This window comes from Podarcis bocagei, assembly GCF_964188305.1.
Source record: "Podarcis bocagei genome assembly, chromosome: 4".
NCBI lineage: Eukaryota > Metazoa > Chordata > Lepidosauria > Squamata > Lacertidae > Podarcis > Podarcis bocagei.
In genome coordinates, this window is record NC_138128.1 from 64,131,725 (window position 1) to 64,158,166 (window position 26,442).

Genomic DNA, 26,442 nt, shown 5'->3' on the forward strand with positions numbered 1-26,442 from the left:
TCCAGAACTTTCCAGAACTTCCTTCCCCTCCAACCAAACCAAAGTATACTCGATAGCCATTTGCCCCCGTCCCCTGCATGCGTAGGGGTGCTCTGTTCTGCCCTTTTACTGGTGTGTTTGGGTCACTTCCAGGTTCGGTGCTGTGTGCGCATGCGCAATCGTGCATCATTCGGACACTCGTTAATCAGTCATTGCTTGTATTGGAATTCAAGTCCACGGCTACTCTGACCATGTTCCTTTGCCTTAGCAATCAAATCCTCTTGAACTGATAACCCATCAGTTGGTGACAGGGACTCCCGTTTCTTATTGTCTGGCTAGAGCAGGTGCAGCTAACATTTTGGGGCCCAGGGCCACATTCCCTCTTGGCCAGTTGCCTGGGACCTGGAAGACCAAAGTAGGTGTGGTCAAAGACAGCATGTCCCCCCCCCAACACTACCACACGCGGTCACAAACCACACACACATACACATGCAACATATATCACACATGTGTGTTGATACAAAACCAACAGTAGGCCTTTCCAAGCCATATTGCAATGGGGGACCTGTGGAAGGGGGGAAAGGCACCGCGGCCCAGTAGGAAGGTGCCATTTGGTTCACAGAGCCATCTCCTTAGCGCTATGAGGCATTCCTCTCATTGTTTCAAATTCCAGTGCCTTGCTTAAAATACTAGATTCTGCTGCCTGTATCAGGGTATGCACATGGTGCACAAATACCCTGGACGTTTTGAAATGAAGGGCAGCAGAGAAATCAAAATAAATAACATGTATGAAATAAATAATAAATACTCCTCATCGCCACCTTCTCTCCTCCTTTCTAACAAGTGCCTCTCTGTCACGCAGCTTAGGGCACCATTTTCCCCACTTGCTGATCCACTAATTGATACTGGTGCTGAAGGTATGGCAGTGTGGAGCTGCTGGCCATTTTTAAAGCAGTTGCTGTGTAAGAAGAAGAATATCTGAATTCTGTGAGCAGCAATAATACTACCGGGCGTTGAGGGAGGCGGGGAGCAGAACGGGCCTTATGTGGAAGCATCTGCGGTTTTCTTAAACAGAAGGAAGATGTAAAAACTGATTGGGGCAGCATTTCAAAGTCATATATTCAGCCTGAGCCATCTGTCTGGGGTATCATAAAAATGTCATTGTGTGGGGAAAGAAATGAAAATATATGGAATATATTAATATATGAATCATATTTATAGTTTATGCTTCATAGAATTTACAGAGAGGCGACCCAATGTGATCAATATCCATTTTATATAGTTTCTTGTACCATTTTAATGTATTGGGTAGACACTAGGTAGACTGTTTAATGTAACAGTAGACACACATTGTATTATTTCTACCATTAGTTTTTTTCCTCTTTTGTGTGTGTCATTCTTTGCACCTTGTTTGGATACTGTCTGAGAACTTCCGCCTAGTCTTCTGGTAGAATTCCAGGTCTTGTTTCTGTTGAGCTCATGCAGGGACACTTCCTGTGGCCTAAACCCCTTGAAAGCAGGTATTTGAGAATAAGTTCCTACTTTGCTTAGGCTGCTCTCCTCTTTTCTCTTAGGCTGCTTACATTCCACAGACTGAGATTCAATATGTTACTTGAGTCACGGCAAACAAGTTCTTGACAGTCCGCTCAGTGGAAATTTTGCTTTGTACCGCAGATTCCTATTGAGTATCACTAGCTGCTTTGGAAAGTCTCCTCCGTTTCAGAAGCGATTTACTCTATAGTATGGGAACTACATTTCAAGAAACAGGAGTCCAAAACCTTCTTGAAGTTGTGGAGCTCTTTGGGTCTTTGCCATCATCTCCATTGAAGTTTAGCAGTCTCCCTCTGCATAGGATTGCAGCCATAGAAAAGGCCATGTTCCATTTCGCTATTCATATAATTTGCACTGACTTGACTATGATTGATCTCTCCGAGGTATTTGGGGTGTTGTATTAGACCTTGAGAGTCCCATGGACTGCAAGAAGATCAAACCTATCCATTCTTAAGGAAATCAGCTCTGAGTGCTCACTGGAAGGACAGGTTGTGAAGCTGAGGCTCCAATACTTTGGCCACCTCATGAGAAGAGAAGACTCCCTGGAAAAGACCCTGATGTTGGGAAAGATGGAGGGCACAAGGAGAAGGGGACAACAGAGGACGAGATGGTTGGACAGTGTTGTCGAAGCTACCAGCATGAGTTTGACCAAACTGCGGGAGGCAGTGGAAGACACAAGTGCCTGGGGTGCTCTGGTCCATGGGGTCACGAAGAGTTGGACACGACTAAATGACTAAACAGCAACAAATTAGACATTGAGTGGAGTTTTTAGAATTCCGGTACAATGTGGTCATTTGATTTGGCCATCTGCAAACAAATATTGTGAAAGATTGCAAGCATGCTGCAGTTCTTATGAACCAAATTCTGGGTGTACATAAAATAATCAGCATAGCCAAACGGCCAAATCCCAGCCCCAGAGAAAGGCTCTCTGACCTCAGTGTACCCTATTTGCATATGGCAAAAGTTTAATTTTAACACAATTTCTTAATGTGTTTATGGGTTCAGCACTTAAGAATGATCAATAAATATTTGCAACAATATGAAAAGGAAAAAATAGTTTAGAGCCAAGATGCTGTTTGTAATCATTTCCTATAGTTTATATATTCTGTCAAATATTAATTACTCTTAGCTAGATAGCTGGCATGGCAAAGAAGCAGTATATCTTCTGTTCTTCAGTGCTCCATTATATCTACATGGACACAAAAATAGATACATAAAATATAATTAAATGATGAAAATGTTTTAGTTGTCATAGGGAAGACAAAGCACCCAACCCGGTCATTTGACTTGAAACATATAATTAGCAAAACCCTTGTGGATTGCTCTTTTTATCGTTTGCAATATAGCAAAAGATTTATAACAGTGACGTACCTTTTGAATTTGATTAATAGAATTGTTTTCTCCATTTGATTAATATGTTATCTCAACCCTAGAATAATCGAATTAAACTGGATTGCCTTGCCTCCTTTTGATTTGTTGCATGCTTATTTCCATGCCCTGACTTATCAAAGGCTTTGACTATTTTGTTGGGTCCATTTTGTCATGTATTTTAACTTACAATCTGTCTTAATGTTACAAAATGCCTGCTTCATAAGGTGCATATGTGTGTATGGTTTTTGAACTAATTTTTCAGCCATCTATAATAGGTCATTTCCTCTTCATCAATATTTTATCTTGAAAATCTGCATAAATTTAATCTGCAAGCAAATGTGCATTGAATTCCCTACTTAAAACCTAGCAGAGGAGCATAGTATCATGTTCCCCTAATATTCAATATTAAGTTCAATTGTAAGAAACTAAACCAAGAGATGGCTTTTGTGTGATTATGTTCTTTGATATGGTTTAATGCAATTTGCTTCATCAGATGAATGGAGCATAGTCGTTTAATCAAGTTGATCAAAGATAAAACTAAATAACATTTTGTAGTCAGATGCTTACTATCTGTCAGCTGCCACTTTTGAAGTTTTATAACCTTTATTTTTCTTCATTTTAATTTTAACTCTTCGGTTTCCTGCCTGAAAAGAAATACATCTCAACACACATGGTTATAGGTTCGTTTTTGCCTGTTTTTACCTAATAGCAGTCAGAACCAACAGAAAATACTAAAATGCTACTTTTTTACTGATAAGCCCCTTTGCTAGGCTTTGGTCATCAGGGGTTAGTAAACATAACATAACACAAACAGGGGTCACAACTTCTGGTTGGCCATGGTAACAGTCAGAATGTGTGATTGCTACAATACTTTTCTGCTTCTAGAAAGGGACAGGATCCTGTATCTCTTGTTGTTCAGAAACTCAGATGTGGTTAGAAATACTGAGTAGTCTTGTTGGGTGTGAAAGTAGCTCAGCATTAGGGGTATGCCCCAACCATTCTCCTGAGTTTGAGGGCTCCAAGAAAGAGTTTGGTGTTTTCCCTGCTATAGTAAAGTGAGAGCCAGTGTGGTGTAGTGGTTAAGAGCGGTAGATTCGTAATCTGGGGAACCAGGTTCGCATCTCCGCTCCTCCACATGCAGCTGCTGGGTGACCTTGGGCCAGTCACACTTCTCTGAAGCCTCTCAGCCCCACTCACCTCACAGAGTGTTTGTTGTGGGGGAGGAAGGGAAAGGAGAATGTTAGCTGCTTTGAGACTCCTTCGGGTAGTGATAAAGCAGGACATCAAATCCAAACTCTTCTCTTCTTCTACTACAGGGATTTAGTGGCCCTTAGAAGCCCAGGCTCTGTGTATCTCTCACTTTATGCTAGGGTTACCAGACTCAAAAATATTATTATGATTGTTATTATTTTATTTCCCACCCTTCACTAGCGGGTCCAAGGGTGGGTTGCATTTTAAAAACCAGTATTAAAAACAAGTCACAGGAGTAGGGTGGGTCCTGAAACACACACATCTCAGATGTAGAACCTTTTCAGCCTGGAGGGCCAGATCCTAAGGTCCTCCCACCTGTCAGTCAACTGATGTCACCAGGACGTCTGATGACCCATTTTTCCTCAGCAGTACATCCTAAATGCTGCAAAGGAATGTGTTTCCCAGTGAGACCTGGGGGTCACAGCTGACCAGTGCTGCCTTCAAGTCCCACTTTTGACAGGGATCAGCTATACTCTGATCCCAGTGGGTCTTGGGGTCACAGCCAATCAAGCTCAATCACTGGTATGCCTGGCTGTGTCTGGGGTCTGAAACCTGGACATCTGCTGCCAGTCAGAGCAGACCTTACTGAGATGAATGGATTAGTGGTCTGACTGCAGACAGCAGCTTCATAAGTTCCCATGGCAAACAGTGGCTATGAGCATATTTGGCTTTACTGAGAACATTTCAGAGACTTGTGCTAAATTCACAAAAAGGCAGAAAATGATAGCCTGAATGAAAGTTTTGTTTGGGGATGTTTGCGTGTGTCTGTGTGTCCGTTTTAGCAAAGAGGCAAAAAAAGTTACGTATAAATCAGGCAAGGTGTCTATTTATGTCACTTTTATGACAGCCATTAATTTCCGTTTCTGGACAGACTCCTGTCTGATAGAACCAACCCTTATTGACTTAATGGGAAGAAATTTATATCAGTACAGAAGCTGTGATGAATGCAGTCTTTAAAGTTCAATGATTCAGATACTTTAGTAGCCTCAAACTTTGACCCAGATGGACAGAGAACTAAATCACAAGGTTTAAATTCTGGTTGCACAATTCATTCATGCACTTTCCCCTGGAAATTATCAATGCCCTCTTTCAGCACATCCATGTGCAGTATTCTCCTTGGACAACCCTTGCTCTTCCATTGCTGCATATAAAATAAATATTTTGTCCCTGAAGAGGGGCTGGGAGTTTTGCTTTGTTTTTATTGTTTCCGTGCTATTATTATCTGTAACAGATGGGGGGGGGAGAAAGCGCTTGCATGTTTATATCCTGCCTTGTAGTAAAGGATTGTTCAATGCAGCTCAGCAAAAACAATAAAGGCAGCAAGAGGAGGAAGAAATTAAATGATAAAAGCTCACAGATCAAAGGCAAAATGACTAGCTGCTAAGTGATTTGAAAACATTTTGAGTAGGCGAGCTGCGGCTAGACAATCACGGAGTAATTTATTTTAAGACAGCATTTTATTTATGCACATCTATGTGCTTTCTTGATTGTTTTGTGGATGTGATTTGGTTCAGCTTGCATCATCCAGCATTATTGATGGAAAATGCTTGCAGCTTGCTGCAGATTTTACCTTGAGGGTTTGGAACATCAGAAGCTGCCTTATACCAATCCAGACTATTCATCTAGCATAAACCACTTTTGCCTATTCTGAGTGGCACCAGGGTCTTTCTCTCTGTTACCTGACCCTTTTGTAAACTGGAGAGCGAACCTGAATTCTCCTATGTGCAAGTTGTAGCCCCTCCTGGCCAGAGAAAACTTTTGTAGAACCTTGATTCTTTAGTAAGAGTACTTGTAGGGTAAACACCCCCTGATCTATACAGTGGTACCTTGGTTCTCAAATTCACAAAATTCCGTTCCGGAAGTCCGTTCCAAAACCAAAGCATTCCAAAACCAAGGTGTACTTTCCCATAGAAAGTAATGCAGAATGGATTAATCCATTCCAGACTTCTAAAAACACCCCCTAGAATAGCAATTTAACATGAATTTTACTATCTAACGAAAGCAATAAACAATGTACTGCACAGTCAGTCAATCCGTAGCTGAACTGGGTTCCCCACAGTCACAAAAAACATCAAAAGACAGCTGCAAAAACAAAAGCGCAAAATAAATAGACAGATCTCAGCATAACACTCAAAACGGAAGTGTGGCACTCAAATCGGAAACATAACACTCAAAATGGAGCACGTTCGGCTTCCAAAAAAAGTTCGCAAAAAAAGTACTTCCGGGTTTGCAGTGTTTGGGTTCCAAGTTGTTTTGAGTACCAAGGTGTTTGAGAACCAAGGTACCAATGTATAGCAAATTGCTGTACACATCATGAGCAGTTTTAGAGTATATCTGCACTGCAACAGTGTTTCCAGATTTTTTGAGGGGCGAGGCAAAAGTGTTTTCATTGCATTGCAACAATGTTTTTTCATTTGCAGTGACGGCTTGGGAAAGGCCCGTGAACAAAATTTCACATCCCAGATTGCTGTGAGCTCAGGAACGGACTGCATATTATGATGAATGTGTTGTGTGAAGTCATGTCTTCTGTTTTAATCATGGGGCAATTGTTACTGGGACCACAGGACAAGAGGAGACGAGGCTCATCCCTCCCCTCCCCCCCCCCCAGCTGTGAGCAGAAACAAAATCCTCTCCCACATCTCTGAGGCTTGGAAACTTAGTTCTCTTGGGAAGATTTTATCCCAGATCACATCTGGGAAGGGATAACCCTGCCCTCCCCATGGTCCTAATAGCAAGCTCCCCACCACCAATACCTGTAATTAGCATAAAATCCCCCCCCAATGCCTGTAATTAAAGAATTACGGGAGATACAGGTGCATGCAAGTGATTTAACATACGTGAATAGCTTGTCCCTTACTCAGTCTGGAGTTGAAGCGGCTTGGGGAATGGGATGTGTTTAGGAGATGGGAAAGCGAGGAAGAAACAGAGAAAGGAGTAAGGGTATTGGACAAATACAGGAACAGGGGCAGCCAGTGTGCTGGGGGTGGTACCACAGTGACACTCTTCTGGCAGTGTTGCTGCTAACGTCGATGGAGAGGGGGCAGACTAGGATGGTGGCAAATTTGGGGCTGTGTGGGCGCACCGGTGGGAATGACAGGTTGGCCCTACCAGTGCAGTCTTGACCTTGCCACCTCCCTGCTGCCTCCAACCACCACCTGAGTAAGCAGTAGGGATGCTGCTGTCAGGAGTCTGCCTCCACTGGACCACCCCACCATGCTACCTGCTCTTGGTTAGTAGCATACAAAGTCTTAGGGATGGGGAAGAGCACACCTTTGGGGAGTTTGAGAAATGCTGGCTTACATCCGTTGCTTGCTTTTGTTGGCCCAGCAGTCATTTTATCCTGAGAAGTGAAGGAGATGTGTGTCACAGGAATATGGGAGTCAAAAAGAGAATGCAAATGAGATGAGATCTAGATGAAGGTCCGTTTTAGCAGATCCTTGTCACTGAGGAGTAATTTATGGCATAGGCATTAACAAGGAGGACTCGGTGTGATTCTGGCTTCCTGTAAGGAGTCAGAAGATGAAGATCAAGTACAAAATGTGTTTTATGCTTGTGTCTGTAATATCTATTAAATAGACCCAGAGTACTTTTAGGGGAAAATATTCTCAAGAGTATTTTCTTTTATTTGTGAATTTTAAATGACAAGGGTGGGGGCAATTCCCCGACTCCTCAGCTTGGCCCTCATTTATTATCTTTTTCATTATTTAACAAAATTTATATACTGCTTAATATTTTTATTTTTAAAACCTCTTAAGTGGTTTACAACAAGAAGTTTACAGTTTATCTTTCTTTTGCAAGGATAGCAAAAGCATCATCTTTTATTTTTTAATGTATTTACTGTATTTTAGCTCTCCATTTCAGAGCAAGTGCTCTCAAAAGGTTTGTTGGGATTTTAGAAAAGTCTTTTGGGTTTGCTTTAAAGGGTCTCTAGCTGAGTTTTCAGAAGAGGGAATTCTAAAAGTGTAGGGCCAGCATGGAAAAAAGCATTGTCCCTGGTGCCTGCCAGCCTGATCAGCCTTGATAGCAGGCCAGAGAATATAGCAGGGTTTGAAAACATGGTTCTCTTCAGATGTTGTCAGACTTCAGTTCCCATCAGCCCTGGCAAGCACGGCTAGTGGTCAGGGGATAATGGGAGGGCACTACATTGACCATTTCAGGAGTAGAGCACCTGAGACCAATTTTAGTGGCTCATTTGGTAATAATTCACAACATAGCAATGATTAAGGAGACCTCAGTGTAATGCTGATTTCATGTAAAGAATCAGAACATAAAGACAAATACCTGCAAGAATACTTATTGCAAAGTATTGGAAGACACAAGATCTACCCACTTTGGAAGAATGGCAGATGAAGGTGATAGACTATATGGGACTGGCAGAAATGACTGGCAGAATCCGAGACCAGGGAAGAGAGACGGCGGAAGAAGATTGGAAGAAATTCAAGGACTATCTTGGGAAATATTACAAAATTAGTGAATGTTAGAGTGATGTTGGATAGAATTTAAGTGGTTATCAGCTGTAATGATTAAGATAATTGGGGGGGGGAGAAAGAAAGGTGTAAAATTAAGTGAAAATTAAGGGCGAGGATTTGCTGGATGAATAATTTGAATTGGAATACAAAAAGGGGAGGTATGAGGAGGTAAGTTAAAAGAAAATAAGTGAATGAAATTATATGTGTTTTTATTTTTGTATTTTTGCTTTTTGCTTTTTTTGTATAATCTCTGAAAAGGTAATAAATATTTTTTTTTAAAAAAAAGAGAAACCGAGAAAAACAAAAAAAAAAAAAAGAAATGCCTGATGCACCAACAAGCACAAAACAACCCCTCTGCAGCACCACAAATTCAGCTCAAACGTTGGAAAGTGTCGACCACTTCTCCTACCTGGGCAGTTATCTTTCCACAAGGGCCAACACTGATACCAAAATCCAGCATCGCCTGAGCTTTGCGAGTGCAGCTTTCTCCCGATTGAAGTGCAGCGTGTTTGAAGACCGGGACATTCGCAGGGAAACCAAAATGCTTGTTTACAAAGCCATTGTACTACCAACCTTACTGTATGCTTGTGAAACATGGACCATTTATAAATGCCATCTCCAACTCCTTGAAAGATTCCATCAACCGTGTCTCCCCAAAAAAATTCACATCACTTGGGAAGACAGGCGAGCTAATGCCAGTGTACTGGAAGAATCAAAGATCTCCAGTGTTGAAGCAATGATTCTTCAACCTCAATTTCGTGGGACTGGTCATGTTGTGCAGATGCCTGATTATCGTCTTCCAAAACGACTACTCTATTCCAAACTTAAAAATGGAAAGTGTAATGCTGGTGGTCAACCAAAGAGGTTTAAAGACTGTCACAAGGCAATTTTTTTAAAATATAGTATAAACACTGACAATTGGGAAACCCTGGCCTGCAAATGCTCCAGTTGGAGGACACTTTACCAAAGGTGTCATGGACTTTGAAGACGCTTGAATTCAGGACGAAAGGCAGAAACATGCTAAGAGGAAGGCATGTTTGGCAAACCATCACCATGATCAACTCCTGCCCTGAAACTTATGTCCCCACTGTGGAAGGACATGTGAATCCAGAATTGGCCTACACAGTCACTTACAGTCTCACTGTTAAGACCATGTTCATGGAAGACAATCTTACTCGGCTACGAGTGATCTTCAGAGATGATGACACACAGCTTTTGTTTTTGAAATAAAGATACTCACACTATGGAGTGTAATATAACTTATTTCTTTGAATAAAGACACCATTTGGGTTTTGTTTTTTTATTACTGACCTACTCTTGGCTCGCTCCAGTTCCTGACAGGAATCTAATTTGATGCCAGGAAAGAAAGGTATAATTACCTGATGTGCTTAGAGTTCTGATATTCTTTTCAAACTCCTCCTTAGTCCTGTTTGCCACCCATGTGTTGGGGGTGTGGAGAAATTTGTTCTAGACAAGGGTTCAAAAAAACCTGAGAAGTTTCCTTGGGAAAATAGTTTCCAGTGGAATGCAGAGACTTGGTTCATTTGACCCCAGTGGTTGGCCCTGAATTGACTCATTCGCCAATGCAAGTCGATTTACTGCATTGGATTACATTGAGTTACTGAATCGGAAATTGCTGCTTATAAATTTATAGCCAGGTTGTTAAATATAACAATCAGACAAATTTACCCACCCCCCATGTATAGTTTAGATAGCGATGTATCAGGCTTATTTTTCTTCTGGTCAAAGAATTGCTGTTATGGCTTTTTAATGCCATTTGCTCTTCCAGCATTTAATCATTGCCTTGAAAAGTGCTCTGATAATAGAATAAGGGCTTTGGAGTTTGGATGGCTTAGTGGATTAATCTTCACCTTTTGTTAGCTTGGTTTGAATCCAGAAACTCTGATCAGAAAGAAAATATTCTGATTAAATAGCTTGGAAGAATAACTTTAAAATATGAAGGGCTGTCATCTGACATTGTTAGAACTTTGTACCACACTTGAAATTAGAAAACTGTTCATAATTTTTTTTTATTTTTGTTAAGAGATTCACAAGTATGGTCTGAATACCATTTTCCTGCATTAAGAAAAATGAGTGAGCGTATTTATTACATCAGTATGTTGTGTGTTAAGGACTGGATGCTAGTTTTTTGTTTCATACCTTAGGGGATCTTCCCCATGATATCTGTGTATTTGAGTAGTTATTGCGTATAGGAAAGAGAGAAATGCTAAGTAAAAATGACGAGGTATTTTTACAAAGGGTTTCCGGCAGCAGATTGGTATTTTTTAAATTTCTGAGCAGTTTTTATGGGTTGGAGCTGTTATTCAATGTGATTTATTTTATGCTTCTTTGGCCACCTTAGACTGAATTTCTAGTGACGCCACAGTACATTAGCTTTTCTTTCTTGTGGCTTTGTTGAAAAAACAGTAGTGTTCTTTTCCAGAAAATTTAAAAGATAAGAAATTCCCAAAGTAAGCAGCACTAAACTTCTACAGTGGTACCTCAGGTTACATACGCTTCAGGTTACATACACTTCAGGTTACAGACTCCGCTAACCCAGAAATATTACCTCGAGTTAAGAACTTTGCTTCAAGATGAGAACAGAAATTGTGCTCTGGCGGCGCGGCGGCAGCAGGAGGCCCCATTAGCTAAAGTGGTGCTTCAGGTTAAGAACAGTTTCAGGTTAAGAACGGACCTCTGGAACAAATTAAGTACTTAACCTGAGGTACCACTGTATTCCCAAAACGGGACACAAGCTGGTTATATGTCTCATTTTGTCCATATATATCATTCTAATTGAAGGAGAGAAAACTTATTTTACTTTTAATAAACTAGAATCCCTCCATCTAAAAGCTAAACTCTGAAGAAGTTTGTTAGTGTCACACATGCATTGACTGAGTTGATCGTCTGTATCATAGCCTTTTTCAGTTAACAGCAAAGCTTGATTGCGTATAACTCATGTAGTACCATTATAAAGATACACATGCAAATGTTTAGTTTCTCTATTGCACCATAATAATTGGTATTAGAACAGTTTAAATACATCATAATCCCCACCCTCTCTGTTTTTCTTGGTAGCTATATGGCTGATTTTGCATATTGATGTTGACCATTTAAATGTATTGGATTCTTATAACTGAAATAAATGCTTTCTCTTCTGTTTATATGTATTATATTAACTGCATTGGTTAGAGTGCATGGGCTGTTTGATGTGTTTTGGAGTAAAGGAGATAATAGCAAAAATTGTGAGTTAAACACTCCCAAGAGATTTAAAGAAAATATAAATGCACTTTTAATTATGATGCAAATTTACTACATGATCTAATCAACATGAAATATTATTGATTGGGCTTTTATGCACAGTGGTATAGCAGAGCAGCTTCATTTTTCATTATTAAAAGGCAAATTGAGAGCACTTTACTAAATTATTTTTTTATTAGCTGCATGTTTATCCAAATTATAATTTCAAAATTTATCCTTGAGTGAAAATGTACTTTTAATTGCGTACATATTGCTTTTAATCAAGATACAAACAGAGACAAATCAGAACTTGTATGGATTTACATCTTTTCAACTTCATGGTATGTTAGCTTTTATGATTAAACTTTTTAAAAATAATTAACAGGAGTTGTGTCCAATATAACTCATAGTATATTGGTTTCTTCAGTACATTGAAATTATACCTTGTTATTGGTTGTAGTATATAATGTAAAAAAACCCCCACCAAAATCAAACCATGAGAATGTTGCATTGTTTTGGATTCATAAATCCCTATTGCCACTTCAGTTGCAGCTGGGGAGAGGACATATTTCTGATTGTCCCCCCCTTCCCCGGGGGGAAAAAAACTTTCTGCTTTTAGTAAACTAACACTTTAGGGAGAAAACTGCCTTCCCCCCCTGTTTCATGCATGGAGAGAGACTTTTATATAGGGGAGTGTTCAAAAGTACCTGGAAGCTATCAAAAGGTAAGATCTAGATTCCAGTCCATCCTACCCCAATCTTCGGTCCACAAATGTTGCATACAACATAATCCTTGACAATTGGTCATGTTGTCTGGGAATGGTGAGAGTTGTTTCCCTGGGATCAAAGGTTAGGGAATAGACTAAGCGATCAGGGTTCAAATCCTCCCTCAACTATGAAGTTAACTGGATTACCTTGGGCCAGCCATTCTCTCGCTCTCTAACCTATCTCACAGTGGTGCTTATTGAGAGGAAAAAATGGGTGGAGGAAGAATCACACATGCTGCCCTAAAAAATGGAGGATTTAAAATGAAGTAATGTAATAATAAATGTGCCTGTGGTATGTTGTAAACGTGAGAATCTGTTCCTATCATCAGAACATCACCTTTAGATTTTCAGTTTCTTGACAAAACTTGCAAATTGTGTAGTAAGACTGCGACATTTCATTAGCAAGTTTGATCCGATCATGAAATCAAAGAACATTATTTTATTTTTTTACAAAAAATACTACCTCTTTGTATGCTAACAACATTGGATAACTGACAATAAATGAAGGATTACTTTTCCTGCCCATTGCCTAGACCCCCAAATACAGTATTAAGTCAAGTGTAAATCAGTGGGGATTTTCTTGCTGAAATACCTGGATTATTTGTTGATGGAGTTGGTCAATAAATAATTATAGAGATATTAAAAGCAAGGAAAAAAGAGCTCAGTTGCCAATTTGCATTCTCTACAGCTTTGTGAAGAAGTCCTCCTTAGCCTGAGCATTAAACTGAAACACTAATGAACATTTAAGCAGTATATTAGAATTACAGTATTTGATTTCTTGTAGTTTTTTTAGAGTATAGCCACAACTGTTTTCAGGCTTTCATTCTTTATTCTTGCTATATAGAAGTGCTGTAGCCCTAGATGACGATACGTCTTTTGTCTTCAACTTGAAACGTATGTTGTGGAACTCTCACAGAGCCCCAGATAATATGGTAGCCTTGTGGTAAGTGAAATTAAGATGCAGCTCACATTGAGAGACCCATTGCAAAGGCCACGTCATTATTGTGTGGGCAAACCTACACTCACACATCGGAAGTTCAGCTAGGTTCTTTAGGTGAATCCAAGGGCTTAGTTATGCCCAGCGATATGTTCCCCAGGCCCCTGCCCGCTGTTTGAATAGTAGGCCACTGCGCTGGTGCTTGAAATTTTGAAATCAAACTCCTCCATTTTGAAATTAACCTTTGCCATGTCTTCTTGGGGCAGAGCTGCTGCTCAAGACACAATTCAATGTTCCTTTGGTTCTAGGTCACCCTTTCTAAACACTTTCGGTTTTCCATGCTACTGCAATTTAGAATCAAAGAGTTAGAAAGACCCTCCAAGGTCCACCTCCCAGGGGGTGCAGAGAACGCCATTGTTTCAAGATTCAGCCTCTACTTACTGGAAACATCCCATTGCCTGGATTCACCATGTGGCCACCTTGCTGCTCACTTCCTTCTGCAGCTCTAATAACCAGTTTCTATCTCCAGCGTTTATTGTGCTGCTCCTCCCCTGTAACAATGCACACTGCCTTTTCCCAAACCGCTTCATCTGGGCTAATTCAGCCTGTCTCATTCACTGACCATAGCCTCACTTTTAAAACCTGCCCTTTCTTGGCAATGCAGAGTCACTTTGGTTAGCCCAATGTTGCTTTCTTCTAGCTCTGTTATCAGTAAGATGTTAACGATGGTGCGTACATCTTCCATTGGGAAGTGAGTGTCCTGTGCTCCCCTCCTTTCCTTTGTGGGGGTCCCATATCCTGGTTTGATAAACCTTCCCCTAACTGTTCTGTTGAAAATGGCAATGAAATGTTGGTTCTGGGCAGTGCTATTTTTCTAGAAAAAGAGGTTCCGGAACCCACCTGAGAGGTGCTGGAACTGAGTTCCGGAGAGTTCCTGTCCTGATTCTGAGACTGAGAGAAGGATGGCTGTGTGTATGGAATTTTGAAATTCCATTGTAGCTATCTTGTGACTGAGAGTATTCTGATAATTTGTAAAACCTTCAGGGCTTGCGTCCTTGTAAGGAACTGTTCCTTTCCCACAAACCTTTGTCCTTTCTTTAAAGGCTGTCTTGTTACACAGTAGTTCATCTTCGTTATGGTGATTTTTTTAAAAAAACAATTAACAGGTTTATTAATCTTGAAGAATTTATTATCGTCAAACATGAGATATTATTAAGTTGCTATTGTACAAAGCGTTTTGCCTCACTGTTGGAATGACTTGTCCTCTGCATTGGCAGACACAGAAACATTCATTTTGTTTCCTAATTAGAAGAACTGCAAGCAGAAGCTATGACAGAGTTCAGCTCCTCAATGTACAGCCTGCCAGGTTCCATAGCGCAGGCTTTATAAAATTCTCCTTAATTCAGGAACAGAATATCATTAACTTTGTAAGTGGATGAATACAATGGACAAGCAATTTAATTAACTTCTAACATTGAACGTTGGATGGGAGACAAAATGAAATTATGCACATATTTCTCAGGCAGGCAGTCAACCTTGAAAGGGGGCTTGATTGTGCTGGGTCAGACAAGGGGACAGCTCTGTCCAATTATTTCATATTTAGCCTTAGAATATGAAATTTGAAATTTGGTACTTTGTAAATCAATCGTCCCTTATTTTGAGGCAGCTTACAAAGATTCCCGGAGATACAGAACAGCACCCGGTGACTGTGACATGCTAAATACAGCCTTTTACCACATGATACCCTTCCCATTGAGAGATGACCTGAATAATACTAAATGAAATGGGCAATAATGTCTTCTCAACAAATTGAATTTGCCATCACCGAGTCTATTATAGAAGAAGAGATCCATGAAATACTAAATTGATTCGAAGCCAGGCGGTGTTCTAATTACAATTGCTTAAAGTCAAGTGATCATGGTAAAGTGGCTCAACTTTAGACTTAAATTTTCGACAAAGTAACAATATCTTTTCTCTGAAACACAAAAGATCACGGTCGTTTGGTGCTCATAAACCACTGGAGGTGCGGGGTGCCATTTTCATATCTATTCTGCGGCAGAAAAATGTGCAGCATGTTGTAGATGCTGTACTTGGAACCACAGGCAATTTCATTAAAAGACCAGAAGATATATTTTGCCACCTTCTCTTAAATATTTCCTGAAATCTTTTCCACGGCGGTCTTCCCAGTTTTTGGTATATAGAAAATGAGAACAGTAAGAAATTGTCTGGACTAGAACCTTTCTGCAGTAGTGCGATGTTGTTACGAATTTTTTTTGGGGGGGGGGTTTCAAGGGAGTTCTTACACAGGAGAGCATTCAGAAATGCCACATGTACCCCTGCCGTCTGAAATAATTCAGTTCAATCTAGCACCACAGACTTCTGCCGCTTAATTATGCTGTGTGTTTAGGTCAGGCAGGATGATCTGTAAAGTTTTGTGAAGTGGGGAGACGTTAGGCCCTTTGTTTTAATGGCTGTTGACCATCTCGCACATCTGCACAGCCAATCATCAGGGATGATGGGTCTGACATCATCCAAAACATCTGGGGAGACCCAGGTTGGTGAAGAGTGTGGTAAACCATAGTTTACTGTTGCACAAATGAGGCTGCTCAAACCCCTCCTTCCTCCCCTTTCATCTTCCCAGCATAGCTGCCAGGAGGCAGTATTAAGCTTTTGCTTTATGTTTTAAAATCACCAGTTTTCTGTGTCACGGGAGAAACTTCTTGTTAGATTAAACTATTGTTTATTGAGGCAAGCCAGGAACCAGCCCATGGTTAACCAACAGTATTTAAACTAACCAGAGTTCTCTCCCCCACAACCCGCCGCACACATGCACAGATAACAGACTCTGGTGAGTCCTTTTAAGCAATGCATTTAGCAATGCATAACACAGCATTATCTGTTAAATCAGTGGCAATTTAAAAGAGAGAAATTAAGGTGCTCCTAACCACCAGGGACACCTTAACGGGCCTGCATCACGAAAGCAACTTCAAAAATGGCAGAATTATTTTGCAGGGACTGCTGGTCTTAGGATAAAGCAGTGGGATTGTTAAAGAGTTAATGCAAGTAATTTGATCCCCTTTTAAAGTTCCAAACGCCCGTGTATTGGATAGACAGGGCGTGATGTGAAAACAAAGCACAATAACAGTTTAACGCTGTGTACTTTGGCTGATAAGACAAATGCCGGAAATGATAAATTGCTGGACACCTAATTTGTTTGCAGATAAAAAGTGATAGATTATTTTTTAATGAGATGATTTGTGTACACAGCCCCCCCCCCCACTTAGAATAGACATTCACCCCAATCCAGGGAACAAAAACACACACACAAAAAAAAACATTTTAACTGAAGGCATAAGATTACTAAAGAACTCCATGCCTTCCTCTGTACTGGGATATCTTTTTCTATCTGTTCCTGATCTCCAGATCCTGGATCTGCTTTGGCACCGTGCTGATTGACAGACGAAATGGCCCGCCTTACCCACCCATAGTTCAGGAGGGTGGTGGGAACAGGAGGATATGGAGCAGCATCTTCCTGCGCTTTTAATTATAAGTGAAAACTAAATGTATTCCATTTGCATCTAAATGAAGCTGTTAAGGAACACAAGCAACCCACCCAGCCTTCAAATTAGCTTTGAAAATGGGTTGTGTCTAATAACGGTGGCCCATTTATATCCTTCCCAATACCTTGCAACACAAAAGGATGCAACGAAAGATCCTTTAAAAAGAAGAAAAGAAACCACTAACCAGTAAATGAATGCTTTTATGTAAAAATGTTGTCATGATATCCAGAGTTATTGTGGCTCCTCATTTGCCGTTGCTCTTCAAACTGAAATATGGCAGCTAATAGACTACATTTTTCTAATGGAAAAATAAGTGCTCTCGACAGTCAGGTTTATAAATATGTAAAAAAACAAAAACAAAACAAAAAACTCCTCTTTTAATTGTTTTTGGCCAAAAAGGCAGGTAATCAATAATATCAGACGTGACAAACATACTGGTGACACACGCTATAGTCAAAAGGACTGGCAAGAGATAAGGACTTCCTGTCAGCAGTGACCTATGCTAATTAATATTCAGATGCTGTCATTTTCCATGACAAATGGATTCCTTGAGCTATATTGATATAGTAGGTTAAACATTGAAAAAGTTAAGTTGCACTTTGACTTTAAATATTCATTAGAGCTAATTATGGATTTTATGACTACATGAATTACACTTTCTGAGTCGCCATTGGCAATTTATTTTACATTTATTTAAGGCACTCTTCATAATTGCAATATTAGCTTTAGCACGTTCAATGAGGGTTGTGTGCGGTGAATGTTTACTCTCCATGGTGATTATTTAAACGTTTTACTTTAAGTACTTCCTTGTAGTTGTTAAATTTGCACAAGTGAAATGACCCATAGATCAGCATCTAATTAACAATTAAGTAGACACGGTTGCCTTTAGACTTCATAGATATTTTCATATTTTATGAGAATAACATTTCCATGTCGTTAAAAGTCATTATTGGTATGGCAGTTATTAGCTATGGATTCCTCACCCCCGCAAAATAGTATCAAAATATGCTTGCCATGCTGAAAATTTCCTTTGAGCTTAATTGGACGACCGAATGAACTCCAGTATATTACTGTTGGAATGCTCTGTGTAAATACTGATTGCTGCTCAGATACGTGTATTGTTGTCGTTATTATTATTATTATTATTATTATTATTAAATTTATACCAGCCTTCATCTGAGGATCACGGGGTGGTTCATAATATAAAAACACAAACATACATAATATAAAAACAAACAAAACAACACACACACACACTGTTTAAAAGGCCGTAGATTGTTTAATTAGCCAAAGGTCTGGGAGAAGAAGAATGTTTTTCCCTGCAGCCTAAAGATATATAAACACATATAATTTTGTTTATATGCCACCTTCTCACAGTTCAAACCATGCTCAAGGCAGCTTTGAAAAAATAGGTATCAAACTACAACATGAGAAAAAGTCATAAATAAATAAAACATTAAAAAATGCAAAACAATTTCCACATAAATCAAAACAAAATCTAAATAAAGATAGAAAAATCCAGCAGAAACAACCCCCTCCCCCGACAACACCTCAGCCCAGATATGTAATGCAGCCGGTGAACCTCCCTGAGGAGAGCATTCCACAAACGGGGAGTTGCTGCCCTTTCTTGTGTTGCCACCATCCAGATCTCTCATGGAAGATTCATATGAAGAAGGGCCTCAGATGGTGATCCCAGGGTCCAGGTGAGTTCCCATGGGTTTCATGTCTGTGTGGATATATGTACTACTTTACCATATATATATGGTAGAGTCCATATTCCATAGCACAGACAGAGTCCATATTCCATAGTACCATGCCAGCACTTACATATGGATCAGCAGCTGCTGTAGGTATGGGCTGCTCTGTTTCATTGGAGAGAGCAAATCCATGCATACCAAGTAAATCTGCTTCCTCGATTGATAAAACTCTGCAAATGATGGGGCTCTTCCAGCTCCTCTCTGCTAAGAAATTGTGGCAACTGTATATTTTGAGAAATGTGATTAAGGAGCTTAGAAACGATAATGCCAATTCAGCAGAATGGAATTGTCTTATAAAAACTGAAATTCAATATCTGTCAACCATACTTGAAAGTTCATGAGAGTTATATCGAAATAAATGTGTTTCACTCAGATGTTGAAAAACAAGAAGAAGAATCCAGACCTTAAACTGGCACTAGAAAATAATAGTAATTAAAATGGGGGGGGTATTGTTTGTAAATAAGCCCAATGTGCTATTGGCAAAGGCTTTTGTTTTTTGCGACAGAACTTAGAAAGTTCTGTTTCAGTCTTTCCGTGTGAAGTTGGGTGAATCTGTCAACTTTGGTTTCTCCTCTTCTTCTTCTTCTTCAAGTTTCCAAATTTCCACATCAGTTTGTGTTTATTAAGTCCTCGTGAAAATCTATTGTATTTTACTGTGAACTCCTCCTAATACACATACAGTTTTTAAGCAGTTTTTTGAGCTAAACCTCTGGGTCCTACGCAATCGGGAATTTTTTAGTAGCTTCTAAACTTGCGTGAAGCTGCTTTATACTGAATCAGGCCACTGGTCCATCAAACCCTGTACAGTGGTACCTCCAGTTGTGGACGGGATCCGTTCCGGAGGTCCGGCCGGATCCCGAGGTTTTCGCAACCAGAGAGACCGCTTCTGCGCACGCACGGCAGTAGAGCGCTTCTGCACATGTGCGCACGGCAAAAACCCAGAAATATACTTCCGGGTTTGCCGCTTACGTGTTCCGAAGTTTACGCAAGTGGAGGGATACGTAAGCGAAGGTACGACTGTATTCTGACTGGCAGAAACAGGATTGAACCCTGCCCTCCAACAAGGTGAAGTGTCTTGCACCAGGCCCCACTCTAAAGGGAGTGAGGTAATAGAGGAAGTCAGGAATTGAGGATGAGAGGAGATTTCTGTTGGTCCTAGTGTGGAGAGGGGCAAACACTTTTTGGGTTCCGCTTCAAGGCGACAAAGGGTTGTATCCAATGCTAATCCCATTCAGAGTAGACCAACTGAAGTGAATATACGTGACTAAACGTAGGTTCATTCATTTCAGTGGGGTTACTCTGAGTAGAACTTATTTACAGATAAATGTTTTGGGTTGGAGTTAGGCAGAAAGCCTCTAACATCCCAGCTGTAAGCTTTTCCCGCTACCTGAGATGGACAGGGATTGGGGACCACAGAGCATGTGCTTCTCCACTAACCTCTCTCACGGATTTATGGACACAGTGCTGATGGGATATGTGCAGGGAAGAGAGTGATGCTTTCAACCCAGAGGACGATGTGGCTTTTATTTTAGACTTAAGGGGCGGGGGGAATGAGCAAAGGGAAGAAATCTTGGGAGTTGGAAGACAGGGACACCCTTCTGGAAGAGGCAGAGTTTTGGCTCACTGATTGCTGCATTATTTATGAGAAGCTGCACATCTAGAGATTAAACATTTGCTGATTTGTCAAAAGCACAAACATGAGGTCCTGCCCGTCTCCTTGACATATTAGTTCATCCGACGGAAAACACTGTCACACTTTTAATTGATGAGTACACTTTCTGGTGACCCAGGCAGCCTGCGCCAGGTTTTTATTATTATTCTTCGTCCTATTTTTTATTATTATGCATTTATACACGGAGGAGGCAAACAAGTAGCAGGCGTTCTTAAGGAGGACTCTTCCAAGGTTAACCATTCTGAAGAAGGGCAGATTGACGGAATGGTAACAAAAGAAGAATGTAGTACAAGATAAAAAGGCTGACACCGAATATTTAATATCTTAATAGAATTTCATTAGCAATTAATAAAAGGCAGCTGCTGCTTACTGGTTATACACTAATGATACTCTGGCCTTTAACGTCCCAGGAATCACAGTGATAATTTTTTAAATAGCAATGTTCTTGAAGGGCTCCTCCTTGCAGAGATTTATTTGATATTAGCACTCATTCACATAGCGAGAATTCCTATGCTCAGGCTTTTGTCTATTCTGCAATTGCATCACTCTGGTGGTGGTGGTGTTTTTCCTGCAAAATTTAAGATGCTACCAAAGGGAATAGGGAAGTAATAACCTGATCATCAATAGATCCTGTTCTGTCAAAGCTGTTGCAGTGCCAATTTTCACCCAAAAGAGAGTTGGGGTGGGGAGAGAATGAACTGTCGTGTGAGGAATCCGCCTGAGGATTTTGGATGAATTTGCCAAACTGTTGTGTGTTCCATCCAGTTTTGTGCCAGAGTTCACTGTGATGTGGCACAGAAATTGCATGCACAATGGTCTGGAGCCGAAGGAGGAATCATTATAGCAGAGCTTTCCAAACTTTTCATGTTGGGGGACACACTTTTTAGACATGAATCATTTTGCAACGTAGTAATTCAGTTTTACTAGCAAACTGGATGGAGGTCAAACTAGCCCCTTTCCAGCCCTGGGAGACGGATGGGGAGTGTTTGTGTGACACACCTACGCACTGCAGCTGTCGCACTAACATGTCACGACACGCAGTTTGGAAGGCTCTGCATTACAGTCTTCATGGAAGCTCACTAGTACTCTGAGGGGCGTGTACAGGTACATGTTCTTGAAAGGATCACTCCTCCCAAATACCTGCCCTTGAAATCAGCAAGGCAAGGCCCTGTTTGTTGTCACATGGGCAGTGGTGGCCAATAGAGAAAGGACACGAGGCAGGGCCTTCTCTGTGGTGACATCACATTTGTGGAACTTCCTCCTTGACTCACACCAGAGCACCGGACCAAAAAAGGACAGGGGGGTAGAAAGAGAAGAAACATAATGCAAAAATGGTGATATATAAATGTTCTTATCTATGCTAATAATGATTAATAATCACCTCCTATATTCTGTATAAACTCATATTTACCCAAACAAAGTCTGTGTCTATAAGCAATCCATTCATATGTTGCATATGCTGTCGTGTCTTCAATCCATTGGTTAAAGGAAACCATGGTTTTGTTCTTCCAATTCATCAATACCAGGTTTTTTGGCCATAGTTAGGGCACATTTTCATTGTCCAGTTGTCCACTTCCATATGATAGTTATAGAATTCAAAAGAATATTTTTTTTCTTTATAGTCAGGTTTATACACTTCAGCACTTCCTCCAGATATCCAAGACTATAATACGGCTACCTGGACGCTGCTTCTTCTCAACAATGAGCTCCTAGAAATCTTTAAGGGTTTTTTGGTGCATATTTAAGTATGTTGTATAATCGTGTTTTTGTTGCCAGTTACATGTGCCAATTAGTAGTCAATGAATTCTGAAGGATCATACTGCCTTTAAACACCAAAATGAATTTATTTTATTTTATTTTTTAGTTTATTGATTTTATGTCTTTCTGCACACTTAGAATATTTCAGGTTTCAAACTTTTGGGAATGGTTTCTTTATGTTTTGCTGACTTGGTTTCTCTTTTCTTACAGGCACTGGGAAGCTTTTACTTTCTACATGAATCCTTGAAAAACATTTATCAATTTGACTTTAAAGGTAAGTGGAAGCTACAATATTCACTTATCTGGAATTAAGTCTGTGAGGCTTACCTCTGAATAGAAATGTTCAGAATTGCAGTGTTCTGTTCTGCTCATATTAGAAGGAGCAGCCTACATTACTTTTCCAGGACAATTTTCACACTTTACACGGGGCAAGCCCAGGTTTACCTCTCAATGCACACTTGACAAGAAGCTGTGGCCAATCCTGGTCCTTTCACCAATGTATTCCTGTGATTCCCAACGTTTTGAAAGTTGCCTGCCCTCTCACTTTAATATATATTAAAATATATATATCTAAAGCTTCATTTAGCTTATTGAGACAGGTCACATTCATTCTACGTTTTTGCACCACATTTATTTGAAACATCATTGAAATTGTAAGTGAACTAATTGTCTCAATTGTCTCAATTTCATTATTCTTGTTGTAACCCAAGATAGATTGCCCGCTTTCTTGTAATTGAGGGTAGGGAAGGCAGAGGCCTGTCTTCAGTGAAGGATTGGAAACAGCCGTTCTGTGAGTGTTGCGTTTCAAGGTTTAGTGGTCATAAATCCTCATCATCCTTTTGATGTGAAAGTAAAACCCGAGGCATAATGCAAGGGATTCATAGTAGCATATTTTTATCCCTGAAAAAAGGGGCAATGTAAATTGCAGCATTGATATGAGAACTTGTTAATGAGAGATTAACTTGCCTGTCTGCTCAGTCTCTCCACCTGTAACAGTTTAATGGGTGCTGAACAATAATACGGGTCACTCTTAATCAAGTCAATTGTGAAGCTGCCCGATACATGCACTTACTCTTTAATGCTAAGTCTGGATTTTGTACCTGATTGCTTCCATCACCAAATTCAACCTTCACCTTACTGCAATTTATTTATTATTTAATTACATTTATGTCTTACCTTTCCTCCATGGATCTCAAGGTGCTCTATAGAGGGTGACCAGTGACAAACACCATCTCAGCATCATCCTCAGCGCTGGTCTTTGGTCTTTCAAATTTTGGCGGTGCCCTTTGTGCAGCACTAAAATTCTGCCCCTGCTGCCTACTGCGCTCCATTCTAAAACATTGCTTTTGTGCCCCCTGCAGCACAGCACCGATCACGCTACCCTAAAACCACCTCTGTCATTAGCATCATCAAAATGTTATTGGTCAAACGTATACGGTTTATAGCCAAAAAACGAATCAGTCAAACAAATTTTAGCAAGCAAGCAAAGATTTAAAAACACAGCATAGTAAAACTCATAAAACATACGTGCACTTTATGGCACATCTCTCAGCAGGCTTGTCTCATGGTTTTTCCTGTGCTGGGAAGCTTTTAGTTGTGTTGAACTTAGCAGTCTTAGCCATGCTAGACAACAGATGTTTAATTTTTTCCCCGTGATCCTATGAGTGACAATCAGCTGGAAGAATTTCTTTAAATTTTTTGCCCTTGGATTTTCATATAGCTTACAATATAACATGTAGCGTATAATGACCTCTGCTATCTGGCATTCCCAGATGCAAAAGCACTGTTATCTCGGAATTTTCTTTTTACTCCCCTCAAAACAGTTGGTTTTCATTTTTTTGAAATCTCGGAGCTAGCAACGAACAAGTTGTAGCACACTGCAGGCATAAATGCATGGCATCTTTCAGATCACGGTATGAGAGAATGAGTAGTTTAGTTATATACCCCTCTACATCAGTATGAAATGGAAAACATGAATTTCCTCACCATGGACAGTTCTTACAACATGAGTGTCAGCTGTACATCAGTTGAGCAAAAACTTCTGAGACCTTCACTTGGTATTAATTGTCAGCAGCAACAAAATCTAGTATTTATGTCTGCGTTTTTTCTTCTGTTGTGTGTGTTAAAACCTCTTTGCAGAGGTAGTAGCAATAATAATAATTTATTATTTATACCCCGCCCATCTGGCTGGGTTTCCCCAGCCACCCTGGGCGTCTTCCAACAGAATGTTAAAATACAATAATCTGTTAAATATTAAAAGCTTCCCTAACAGGGCTGCCTTCAGATGTCTTCTAAAGGTCTGGTAGTTGTTGTTCTCTTTGACATCTGATGGGAGGGCGTTCCACAGGGCGGGCACCACTACCAAGAAGGCCCTCTGCCTGGTTCCCTGTAACTTGGCTTCTCGCAGTGAGGGACCCGCCAGAAGGCCCTCGGCGCTGGACCTCGGCGCTGGTAGAACGATGGGGGTGGAGACGCACCTTCAGGTATACTGGGCTGAGGCCATTTAGGGCTTTAAAGGTCAGCACCAATACTTTGAATTGTGCTGGGAAACGTACTGGAAAGAGGTAGAGGTATTCTAAATGCTCCTTGTTTCTTCCTAGCTAAGAAGTACAAAAAAGTTACGGGGAAGGAAATCTACTCAGATACATTAGAAAGTACACCTATGCTGGAAAAAGAAAAGTTCCCACAGGACTATTTCCCTGAGGTAAGTATAGAATCATAGAATCTTAGCGCTGGAAGGGACCCCGAGGGTCATCTATTCCAACCCCCTGCAATGCAGGAATCTCAGCTAAAGTACCCATTACAGGTGGCCATCCAACTTCTGCTTAAAAATCTCCACGGAGAGAGAGTCCACCACCTCTTGTGGGAGTCTGTTCTACTGCCGAACAGCTCTTACTGTCAGAAAGTTTTATAGGCAAGAATGAAGCGCTTGGTTGTGATCTTGTTTGTGCTAGTGACCTGGTTGGAGCCATTCTTGAATTATGGACTTGTAATTCTGCCCGTGGTTTCACTCGGAAGCAAAATATTCTTGCATGGTCACCAGCACGTCCACTGGTAGACAATTGACCCATATTCTTTTAGATAAACTTACTATGTCTGCTGTAGTGAGGAGACTGACATAATTAGGTAAGGTCAAGCATGAGGTCAAGAAAGGATAGCCAGCTGATTCACCAATGGGCAAGAGTCATTCAGGTGTAGTCTTTTTAGAAGCAGCCCAGGTGACAAAGAGATGGAGAAGCACAGGAGTGTAAAGAATGAAGAGGCACAGAGAAGTTAAGTTGAAGCCACAGGTAATGTTCTTGTAGAACATGCCGACCAGGAATGAAAATTTGTATAGGGCTAAGGGAACAAGGTCACAAATAATGGTGGTGGAACAAGGTGACAATCTACTGAGCCTAGTTGGCCCTGCATCATATTGATTCATCATTTGCATTTCCAGGGGGGGGGAAACCCCAACCATGGCAAAAGACTCGAATCCACCCTGGAAACTCTTTCAGAGTAGCCCAGCCACAGCAGTAGATCACAGTCAGAACATCAATGGGCAGCCCCCAACATCCAGTCACATACCAGGCACAAAGGCTCATGGGGGGGGGGGGAGATCAGCTGGATAAAACAGCTCATGCTGGAGGTCCATAGTTTGAATCCAGGTTGCAATCCATATTAGGAAAGATGGGGAAGAGCCCCCACACTCAGGCAAAGCTGAGTACAGTGGTACCTCAGGTTACATACGCTTCAGGTTACAAACGCTTCAGGATACAGACTCCACTAACCCAGAAATAGTACCTCAGGTTAGGAACTTTGCTTCAGGATGAAAACAGAAATCGTGCTCTGGTGGCACGGTGGCAGTGGGAGGCCCCATTAGCTAAAGTGGTGCTTCAGATTAAGAACAGACCTCCAGAACGAATTCAGTTCTTAACCCGAGGCACCACTGTACCGCCTCAGTGGGATAATAGCCTGGCTCCTGCATGGACCAACCAGCCCTTTCGGTCTACCACGCTCCTCCAGCAACCTGCATAGCCAATTCAGCCCCTCCATTTTTCCTGATGGGTAGCATTTCAGGAAGCCTACTCACCCCCCACCATCACCCCTCCATCCCTCTCTCCCCCAGCAGTCCCACAACTGACTTCCTTG

At 40.8% G+C, this 26,442-nt stretch overlaps 1 protein-coding gene across 4 annotated transcripts in view; it reads left to right on the forward strand.

The window, feature by feature from the left end:
* INPP5A (inositol polyphosphate-5-phosphatase A) overlaps positions 1–26,442 on the forward strand; it is a 231,494-nt gene that overhangs the window by 103,949 nt on the left and 101,103 nt on the right. For all 4 annotated transcript variants that reach the window (XM_081189505.1, XM_081189507.1, XM_081189506.1 and 1 more), the window contains exons 5-6: positions 22,522–22,585; positions 24,912–25,015. In XM_081189505.1, coding sequence (XP_081045631.1) covers positions 22,522–22,585; positions 24,912–25,015 — 168 coding nt within the window. The remainder of the gene's footprint in view (positions 1–22,521; positions 22,586–24,911; positions 25,016–26,442) is intronic.